The sequence below is a fragment of the Juglans microcarpa x Juglans regia genome, chromosome 5S, assembly GCF_004785595.1.
Source record: "Juglans microcarpa x Juglans regia isolate MS1-56 chromosome 5S, Jm3101_v1.0, whole genome shotgun sequence".
In the NCBI taxonomy this organism is placed as follows: domain Eukaryota; kingdom Viridiplantae; phylum Streptophyta; class Magnoliopsida; order Fagales; family Juglandaceae; genus Juglans; species Juglans microcarpa x Juglans regia.
The window spans coordinates 11,588-23,024 of NC_054603.1; the positions used below are offsets into that span (position 1 = coordinate 11,588).

The 11,437-nt window shown below is 37.5% G+C and overlaps 1 protein-coding gene across 5 annotated transcripts; it reads left to right on the forward strand.

The window, feature by feature from the left end:
* The first annotated feature begins 598 nt into the window (after positions 1 to 598).
* On the forward strand, positions 599 to 10,657 carry LOC121268467 (ras-related protein RABC2a-like). 5 transcript variants are annotated; one of them, XM_041172764.1, is made up of 7 exons: positions 599 to 742; positions 890 to 1,097; positions 1,473 to 1,541; positions 2,298 to 2,363; positions 9,168 to 9,289; positions 9,823 to 9,951; positions 10,344 to 10,657. In XM_041172764.1, the coding sequence occupies exons 2-7, from the start codon at positions 956 to 958 to the stop codon at positions 10,452 to 10,454; spliced, it is 639 nt and encodes a 212-aa protein (XP_041028698.1). In that variant the 5' UTR covers positions 599 to 742; positions 890 to 955; the 3' UTR covers positions 10,455 to 10,657. The 5 variants fall into 5 exon arrangements, with proteins under 5 accessions (XP_041028698.1, XP_041028699.1, XP_041028701.1 ...); XM_041172767.1 differs by lacking the exon at positions 599 to 742 and adding an exon at positions 10,206 to 10,259 and having other exon boundaries at positions 790 to 1,097; XM_041172765.1 differs by lacking the exons at positions 599 to 742; positions 10,344 to 10,657 and adding an exon at positions 10,035 to 10,137 and having other exon boundaries at positions 788 to 1,097; positions 9,823 to 9,993.
* Positions 10,658 to 11,437: the final 780 nt, after the last annotated feature.

Sequence of the window (11,437 nt, forward strand, 5' to 3'; positions counted from 1 at the left end):
TTGTTAACAAGATTTAAAAAAAAAAAAACCTTTTAAAAAGTGTTTAAAATAATTTTCTTTAAAATATGGTTATTAAACACCGTATCCAAATTTAAAAATAAAAAATACTATAAAAATATTTTTAAAAGTTTTAAAAAGTATTTAAAAAAAGGCAAAAAAATGTAATAAACCTATATATCCGAATTTATATCCGGTTACTATCCGGATTTTTTCTAGATTTATCTAGGTGGTTATTTGTCCAGTTTTTAAAACCTGGATACGGATCCGGTCATGGCCGGATATCTTGATCATGACCGGATCCAAATCCGTACTTAGATCTACATTCCTAATTTATTTGAATAATATTATATACAATCGTAGAGTGCATAAGTATTACATAATTATTTTAAAAAAGAATAAAATTTATTATTAAAAAATTAATTTATTTCAAATACATTTCATATTTATTTATTTTTTTTAAAATAATTACACGACACTTGCGCAATGCAATTATCATTTCTCGATATATTTATGCGTTTCCAAACAGAATAACAATGCTCATAGAAATAGTTATTCAACAGTGTTAGATTCAAATAACGTCCATACAGGTTCAACCCCACAGAAAAATAGCAGGATGTGCCGCGAAAATGGAACGAATGGCATCTAAGAACTAGAGGGAGGGAGGGAGAGAAAAGAACAAATACGTCGGTTGGTTGCCAGGGAAAAAAAAAATTACGTTCGTTGGTTGTCAGATGTTGCCCAGGTAGCCGTTTTCTTTAACTTCGCATACTCTCCGTCCCAAGATGCCCCCGTTATTATACATTTACACTATATTACCTTTCCTCCTTTTGCTATCTCACTCACTCTATAGCCCCCACCTTATATACATTACTTTCACTGTGCTTTTTAGGCGAGATAATCATCAGACACAAACGTAGAGAGAGAACAGAGAGACAATCTTGAGTCTTAGGTATCAATGGGTTCGTCTTCGGGTCAGAGCAGTGGCAGCTACGATCTCTCATTCAAGATCTTACTGATCGGAGATTCGGGCGTCGGAAAAAGTAGTCTCCTTGTCAGCTTCATCTCCAATTCCGTCGAAGATCTTTCACCTACCATTGGTACTTTCTTTTTATTGTTGTTATTCTAAGCCAATATTCAGTTTTCCTATGTTAAAAAATAGTAACTTTTAAGTTCTGCTGTGTAGAGTTCTCTACTTCTGTTGGGTCGTCTTCTGTGATTGTAAATTTAAAGATTTCTTTACAAGGAAGATATGCAGAGATTTTCAATGAAGTTAATGTAGTCTTTCTTTTTCCACGATTTCTTAGCAACCAAACAGAACCCAACACTGTTGGATCTGTAACTAGATTGTTAAAACTTTGATCATATCCATTTTCAGCGTAGTTATTTTGATTGATCAATGCAAGCATTCATATCCCTTCTGATGGAGCAAGTAGCTTATGTGATACATACATAGAGGTTCTTATTATGTGTAGGTGTGGATTTTAAGATCAAGCTGCTCACGGCAGGTGGGAAGAAATTGAAGCTCACAATTTGGGATACTGGTAAGCTGTAGCAGTGGTCCATTCTCTCAATTTTTGTATCTAATTTGAAATTTATGACATTTCTGCCTATATTGGAAAGAAACCACGCGAGCTTCTACGTACAGTGTTTAAAGATCCTCACTTTTTGAAAGCGATTTGTTCTTCATCACCATTTTATACCTTTGTTATTGCTCCATTGCCATGCCGTCTTTTGGGGGCTCTTAATCGCAAGGCCAGAGCTGTGGTTGGGAAATAAGAAATAGAAATTTGAGATAATTTTTTCATCGAACTAAAGCAGCCAACAATTGCTTCACTTTTTGATGACTCCACCAATAAATAATTGTTTCATTTTCACATTGTAAACCTGGAGTAGTTATCCGTATTTACAATACACTGTCTTCTCTTCCCCAGTTTCTCAGTGTTAGTGTCATTTTAATGCAACAAACATCATTTATGCATATACCGGAACTGGTTCAATGTTTCTTTTGAGATTTCACGAGTTCTGATGCTCGTTGACAAAGATCTTGGGAGTTTTACAATGTACTACAAATTAACTAACCTTTCTGTTAAGTTTGCTATATTGCTTCTCAGTGCAATTATTAGTGTTTTTTGTATCATGAAGGTAAATAAATAAACTATGCACTTACTCTAGGTTTCTTGGATAGTTCTGCCATTTTATTCATCTTTGTAACTCTTGACCTAAAAGATTCATTGAGAATTTGTTTCACAACAAAAATGGATTATGATTGGCTAAGGAAAATGTAATGTCTGTTGCAGCTGGACAAGAGAGGTTCAGAACATTAACAAACTCTTATTATAGAGGTGCCCAAGGGATCATTCTTGGTATGCTAGCAGCAACCTATCTTCATGTTATTCTTAAGATCATGCAGTGAAATATCCAGTTTCTAAAATTGATAAAAAAAAATGTTGTTTTGGTTCCAACATGTAATTTATCTGTGTTTAAATACCTGCTATCTCTTCCAATTGTGTTGATAGAAGTTATAGCCAAACCAAAACATGGTTCTTATGTCAGATTAAAATGAAAGATATTTACTAAGGAAAATTATTTGTGTAGTCCTAGAGTGTGCAAGTCTTGTGCACTTCCTTTGAAAAAGTGAGCAAATATGGGATTGGAACTCGCATAAAAAATCCACTTTTTAATGGAGGACCCCACTTCATTTCAAAGAGAGTACGTGGAGTTTGCACACCCTAAGATTGTATCTAGCAGTATCTAGCATTACTCATTTTCTAATGTGGTAACAATCTTGAATGTTGGCAAAATCACTTATCCTTGCACTGGTGAGATTAACTCTGACATAATATACTACATTTTTTATACTTTTTTTCCTTGGAAAGCAGGGCAGAGATTGTGTAATCTGTTTGTTACAGAAAACCACTATGTTTCAACTCCAGAGGTAGTATTAGAATTTAACATGTTGCAGGAAGGTAAATTAGGACCCCCAATAGATGGAAGGGAACGGATTGCTTAATGAAATGATCTGATCATGAACTGATAAAAAAAAAAGAAAAAAAGAAAGAAATGATCTGATCAAGCTTAAGTGAAGACAATACTGTAACATTTAGAATACGAGTACAAGATAAAAAAGAACTGGAAGGCTGAACAGGATCTTGATAGAATCAGATATCTTTTATCTGATTCTCATCTTTTAACCACGGATGTGGCTTCTACAAAGTTCATGTGGCTGGGTAGGATTTTGTTAATTGTGTTTGGGGAACATTGACACAGTAAACTTGTAAATAATTTTTTTTTTAATAATTAATAAGAATTTTATTACCAAGAATAAGCACAGCCTAAGTACATAGAAAGTATACAAAAGAAATTCCTACTGCACACTAGAAAGCAGGAAACTATGACAGAAATAGATTCAGTACATTATCATCATTCCTTACAAAGATCCTAGCCCACAAACTCAAAGTAGAAAAGAAAAAATAACGAAGATCTTCAAAAGAACGCTTTTTGCCTTCAAAACATCTCTCATTCCTTTCCAGCCATAAACACCACATTAAACACAGAGCAATCATTCTCCATCTGACAGTAACACATTTTCATGCCTCAAAACCACGCCAACATGCAAGGAGATCCACAACTTCCTTAGGCATCACCTAATATAAACATGTCTAACCAATAACCCCATTCCACAAAGACTTTGCCGCCTCACAATGTAAAAAAAGATGATTTACAGATTCACCATCCTTCTTGCACATGACACACCAATCAGCTATACACAAACCACGTTTTCTAAGGTTATCCGTGGTCAATACTTTCCCTAGAGCAACCACCCAACTCAAGAACGCCACCTTAGTAGGTACCTTCACCCTCCAAATGCTTTTCCAGGGGAAAACACAGCTAGAATGACAATTAAGCACCTTATAAAAAGAACTGACTGAAAACTTGAAATTTCCAGCATGATCCCACAATAGCCTGTCCTCTCTTCCCTGCATCACTTTAGAGTTATAAATTCTTCCCAAAAAATCTGAAATAACATTCACTTCCCAGTCATTTACATCTCTAATAAAGTCAACATTCCATAGAATATTATTACCCGTACATTGAAGATAATCTGCCACAACAACATTTTGATCCCTTGCAATCTTGTAAAGAGATAGAAAATCTGATTTAAGAGCTAATTCCCCACACCAAATGTCATGCCAAAAGAGAATCCTCTTCCCTTCCCCACCTTAATTTTAATATATTTAGAAAACTCCCCCAACCTTTCCTAATGCCCTTCCATACACCCCATACGCTTCTTTAACTTCATTAGAACACCAATCCCCCCACCCACTCCCATATTTAACAACAACAACATTCTTCCATAAAGCATCTCTCTCTTCATGATATCTCCAAAGCCATTTTCCAAGGAGTGCTTTATTAAACAACCTCAAATTTCTCACCCCCAATCCTCCACAAGAAACCGGTTGACACACCTTATTCCAACTAACCAAATGAAACTTCTTTTCCTCTCCTATTCCTCCTCATAAGAAATTACGATAAATTTTCTCAATTCTACTAGCAACCCCAGCCGACAAAGGGAAAAGAGAAAGAAAATACGTAGGAAGATTAGACAACCTACTCATCAAAGTAATTCTTCCCCCTTTAGACAAATATAAGTTTTTCCATCCAGCCAACCTTATTTCAATCTTCTAAATAACCCCATCCCATATCAAAACAGATTTGTGAGAAGCCCCCAAGGGAAGATCAAGATACTTCAGCGGCAGTGAAGCAATCTTACACTCCAAAATATTAGCCAAAACTAAAATATTACCTACGGCACCCACTGGAACAATTTTAGACTTATTTAGGTTAGACTCGAGACAACTTCAAAACATAAAAAAAATACTCTCAAGATCGAATATGTTCTTGATTGGGCTCTCTGAAAATCAATGTATCATTGGCAAAAAGAAGATGAGATAATTTCATACTATTCCATTCCTCACTACCCACCTCAAAACCCGACAAGTACCAACCTTCTACCGCCGCATCCAACATTCTACTCAAAGCATCCATGATAAGGACGAAAAGAAGAGGAGATAGTGGATATCCTTGTCTTAAACCATGTGAACTATTAAAAAATCCAACTAGTTGCCATTCCCCAAAATGGAAAATCTCAATGTCGAAATGCAATGTTTGATCCACATACACCATTTCTCTCCAAAACCATATCTCCCAAGCAAATACAAGAGAAAATCCCAACTAACATGGTCATACGCTTTTTCCACGCTTTTTCCATGTCCAATTTAATCAAAATTCCAGAATTCATTTGATTTAATTATGCTGTCCACAAACTCATTAGCAACTAATACCAAGTCAAGGATTTATCTCCCTCTTACAAAGACATTTTGAGATTTTGATATAATATTTCCCAACACCTCACTCATACGATTAGCTAACACCTTAGAGATTATCTTGTAAACCCCATTTACTAAACTAATAGGCCGAAAATCACACATCTCCACAGCCCCTACCTTTTTGGGAATTAGTGCTATAAATGTACCGTTGAAACTTTTCTCAAATTTCATAAATGAATAAAATTCAGGAAAAACATTTATAATATCCTCCCGCACTATATCCCAACAAGATTGAAAAAAAGCCATTAAAAACCATCCGGACCTGGAGCCTTATCCCTTGCCATTCCTCTAACCACATCGAGAACTTCATCCTCTTCAAAAGCTCTCTCCAACCATTCTGCACTTGCCTGATCAATGAAGTCAAAAAACAGTCCATCAAGCTTTGATCTCCATGAGTATTCTTCACTGAACAACTTCTCATAAAAATTGACAGTGTGATCCTTAATGACACCTCTTGATCTAAAATGATGTTTTCACTGTCATGAAGAACCTCAATTGCATTATTTCTTCGATGAAAGTCGCCATACAGTGAAAACATATTGTGCACTTGTCACCTTCCTTCAGCCATAGGACTCGAGATTTCTGTCTCCAAGAGATTTCCTCCATTAAAGTGATCTTCTCTAGATCATCCACCAGCACTTTTTTTCTCTCCAATTCCTCACCGGATAAGTCCCCCAACAGCACCCTTTCCTCCAAACTTTGCAACTGCTACATCAAAAGTTTCCTTTTATTTTCTGTGTTCCCAAACTCCTCAACATTCCACTTCTTCGAATATGTTTTTAATGCTTTAAGTTTACCCACCAGTACAAAGCTTGGAGTACTAGAAAAAGAGTACGAAGACCATCACATTCTCACCCTATCCACAAAATCCTCAGCCTCCAACCACATATTTTCAAATTTAAAATACCTTAGTCCTCTAAAAGTGCCCCCACTCTCCAGCATAATAGGATAATTGTCAGAACACAATCTCGGTAACCTTTTCTGCCTCACATCAGGAAAACGAACCTCCCAAGGAGCTGAAACCAGAAATCTGTCCAGCCTAGACCATGCCCTTCTATTGGACCACGTAAAATCCCTATCCACCATCGGAAGATCAATCAAACCAAGCTCAAAAATCAGATCAGAAAAAAGTATTCATGGCATGAGAGAAATAATTATCCCCCACTTGCTCACTAGGGAACCGAGTAATACTAAAATCCCCTCCAAAACAACAAGGAACATCCCAACAGCAGTAAACACCCGCCATTTCATCCCATAAAACACTCCTACTATTATCCACGTTAGGACCATAAATCTCCGCAAAAGCCCATTCAAATCTTTCATACACACATTTGAACTGGCAAGCAACAATAAACTCTCCCACATAATGATCTACCATCTCCACTAACCTCCTATTCCACATAATAATAATACCACCTGAAGCCCCTTTTGAAACTTTTTTTTTTTATCGGTAACCCCCCTTTTGAAACTAATTCAATCCATCCCACACATTGACAGCTCCATAAACTGTTTTTTGATAAATAAAAATATTATATATGTATCAATAGGAGTAACCAAGTACACTGGACGTATGCAAGAAAAACACCTAGCCCATACAAGAAAGCCCATAAAAACCTACCAAAAATACACCAAACCTGAATTGGAAAACTATCATTACACCTCCCCGACCTCATCCCTTAGATTCCTTAAAACTAATCCTCAACCCGAACATCACAAAGCCCTCCCTTTACCCTTCCCTCGATTTGAGCTACCTCCTTTAGCATCGTAGTTAATTGCCCATGAAAAATTCTTCAACTCTCTGCTTTTCTTAAACTTAGATTTGGTTTCAAGTGTGTGGCTCGCCTCGATTGCAGTGAGTAGTGTTTTAAATTGGTCTTCATATTCTTCATGTTCTCCATATGAAAGTCCCAGAGTTTGTAGAAACCCGTTATCTTTATTCAGAATCCAATCCGATGTTGAGCCCGCTACCACGTTGATCGGAGGAAGAGAAACTAGAGGAATGACATTATCCCCAGCCACAGTACTCGACTGCACTCCCGACTCTAAACCTTCCGCCACACAAGGCACCAACAACAATTCTAAACCTTCCCCCACACAGAAGGTAGTGCTTCCCCTCTTGAGGAAGTAGCGCGGCAAGGATCGTCGAGGGGTGGAGCAAATACACACAATGTTGATGGAGGGGAGGAATCTGCAATGGTAACAGATGGAGGGGACAACAACCATATAGATGTCGAGCAATCATTTGGCGGGAAGGCACAATTGTTTGATTAACCAACTTCAGCTTGGTTTCTTGGAAACAAATAACATCAGCACTCCACTTTTGAATCATATTCTTTACCCGAAGACGTTTTCTATAATCGTTCAGCCCCTTCACATTCCAAGGGATGATTGTTGGTTTCATTGATGACTATAAACAACCCTCTTCTTGCCCTTATCTCTAAAGGCACTTCCTCCCTTTGCATTATAATTAATAGAGCATGATAACCTCTTCAATTCCCTCTCCTTCTTAAGAGCGGATCTAACCAATGTCCCTCAAATCCGACACAAGTGAGTCCCACACAATCCTTAATTTCATCCACTTTCCGCACCACCCAATTAGATGAGAAATTGGGCCAATCAATTTCAGGAAGGATGGCACACAATGGATCAGGGTCCATTTCTTCATCAGACTCCCTCAGATCTCCTGACACACTTGCCTCTACCTCCTCCTCCCCTCCAAGAACCATCTACATCTCAGAGTTTAAGCTCCGGGTGCAAGGGACCCCCAGAAAAAAACTCCTCAATGGACCCAGTGACATTACCACTCAATTCCACATCTCCCTCCACCACTTCCACCACATCCACCCCCTCTAAACCCTCTCATTGCCTTCAAAACGTAGCTCAACAGGAACCAATAACGACTAAGAAGAAAACCTCCCAACCCCGAGATGAGAATCTCCCTTCTGAATCTCGGGCTCGGAGGAAGACAAGATGCTCCCCTTCGCCGGAGCTGAACACACCATCTGAGTACCCTCAGAGGGATCGACTACCATCGTCGTCCCCTTCTGTGAAGAATGCTCTACCCCTTGTGTCGTCGAGGGTATAATATGGACCACCTCAGAATTCCGTTTCTTAGATTTGAGGAACTGAGCAGTTGCCGATGGATGGGCCCCTGTTGAAGAGCCTCTCAGAGACTCGCCTGCCGCCGTTGACCCTGTCTGTGACGTCGTAGTGTCTGTCAGAGCCACCGAGCCCTTAGCTGGGCCACCCCTCCTCCCGTGCTGTTTGAGCCCTATATCTCACATGAAGGCTTTGCCCTCTAGAAACCAGGCCCATTCCGGCCCACAGGCCTATCTGCTAACTTAACATTCAAACCCACAAGCCCATTCCGCTTCTCCCCCATCCTTTTTCCTTCTTCCTTATCCTCCAAATTTAGGCCCAAACCCATAAACAGACCCAACCCTTCATCTACCTTCTTCAACATTGACTCCAATGTCTCTTTCCAACCAAATAACTCTGCCCTTACGTGCCACAGAGACCCTTCAATTTTATTGATAACCCTTACTTATGGCGGAAGAATACCTTATACAAAAAAAAATAAAAGGCAGTTATTATTATAAACAAATGATTCAATTATCTCTCCAATATGTTTCCTGCTATTGAGTTGTTGACTTTGTTCATAACCTTTCCATACTACATTCCAATAGCCCAAGTAAGAAGATATTTTATTGATATTGAAATAGGCATAGCCCAAGTATTTAGTAAACAGAGTTATTATCAATTTCTTTTCTTTTCTTTTAGTTTATGACGTTACGCGCAGAGACACCTTTACAAACTTATCAGATGTTTGGGCTAAAGAAGTGGAACTCTACTCAACTAATCAGGGCTGTATCAAGATGCTTGTTGGGAATAAAGTTGATATAGTAAGTTTTATATTCCCCATATCTTAAGCATTCTGCTACTTGGTTGAGAAACTTAGTTCCATACCCTTTCCGAATTCACTTTTCATGTTAAACTTCTTAAGGGATATCTCATGTGTACTTCTAGTTACATGAAAAATAATTTTCATATTATAATCCCCATCTTGACTCTAAAAACATGGCAGGAATTTTTTTATCAGTAAAAAAAAAACATGGCAGGAATATCTATAGTGAGCATTTCTTGGCATATTATAAAAGCATGTGTTAAATTGCTGGTGTCTGTGAGACCGTGTGTTTTGCTTATCACTTTTAATTTGATTTACGTTTTTAAATCATTTTCCTGCTGGCAATAGGTCGTCATTGCCAATAGGACTTTTTCCTCAGTGTTAGCAGTCTATTTTTCCCTTTCAACTTTAATCTGGCTTCTATACACGTTACTAAAGAAATGATACTTAGCTGTGAACTAAATTTTCTGCTATAAAAAAACTCCTGATTTATTGACTTAGCTAAAATAGAAGATGTATATGTTATTCCAGGATTCTGAAAGGGTGGTGAGTAGAGAGGAGGGAATTGCACTGTCAAAAGAACTTGGATGTTTGTTTCTTGAATGCAGTGCTAAAACTAGAGAAAACGTGGAGCAATGCTTTGAAGAACTTGCATTAAAGGTAATACTTAATGCATTTAACTTTGTGGTGTCGGATATTCAAGAATACTTAATGCATTTAACTTTTTGGTCTCGCATATTCAGGATATTTGGCAATCACTCTGGACAATCCATTTATTTGTCTAATCAAGCTTTATAGTTGTTTTTCGCTTTTTCTTTTTTGCAAGCATGTGTGGTTGATACGTTAGTTGTATTTCAAGCGAGTATGGGGTTATATGTTGGTTTTATTTCAAGCCATGATAGTTTGGTTGGTAGCCTTTGATTGGAATGGCAATATCCCCCTAATTACAAGGGGAGGGGTTGGGCAAGATTTGTCCAAGAAACTATGATAGACTTGAGAATGATTTAGAACTTTCTATTCAAACTTATAACAAGATTGAGGTTATTTTACAGATAATGGAGGTTCCTAGTCTTTTGGAAGAAGGATCTACTGTGGTGAAGAGAAACATCTTAAAGCAGAAACAGGAATACCAAGCACCTCCAACTGGTGGTTGTTGCTCTTAAAAAGCAAGAGTCACGTATCATGAACGGATCATGTACATGTTAATTTCTCTTCTAATTTCTTACAGTTCTCCTCTCTCTGTATTTGGGTTGCTTAATTACTCGTACCATTCAAAATGGAATTGGCACTCATATAAGATATACTAGCTTGTGTAAATTGTTTCCCGTGTTGATGAGAACAAATTGCTTGTATTTTTTTTTTTCCTCTCTCTTTTTTTTTTTTTTTTTTTGCTATTATTTGTTTAACACAGTTTTCCACTTGTTGCTTGAATTGTTGAAGCTTTTTAACTCTACAACGCAGCTACGAGTTATTGTTCCCAGATTGACTTGGTCACTAGCGACTTGACGCATTAACTAGCCTGCAACTTGCTAGTTTCACTTGCCTTGCTCACCAATAATTACTTATTGTATTCAAAATCAGCGAAAATTGATTCTTGAATCCATGCAGAACTTCGCTTCAATTCTGGATCAAGTTTGAGCAAACAATTCCCTGTAGTTTTTTATATATAATAGTATTTATAAATATATATATATATATATATATATATTCTATTATAACAAATGACTATCGCGTTTTTACAGTAATAAACAGTGAAATTTTGTCCATCCGTGTAAATTTTTCGTGTGTATTGTGTTGTTACTTTTTCATCCCTCTACTTTCTTCTTTTGTATCTGTTTATGTGAAGTCTTTTGGGTCTTTTAGTTAGCTGTGTCAGAGGGTCGGCAGCTTTACTTTTTTTCCTATCAATCTTTTTACTTTTCTGTTTCTCTTCCCTCTTCATTTTATGTTTCTTCTTCTCACCGAAAGTAACGTTTTTCTCTCTTCTTCTTCTTCTCTCTTTCTCGTCTCTGCATCTTCTTTTTTGGTGGATTGTCACCAGGTGTTTAGGAAATGTAGCTCATGTAGAAGTATTCGAGCGGCAGCTTACCAACAAAAATAAAGGCCACCGTGTGAGAGAAGCAGGTCATGCGACCGCCGCTCGAGG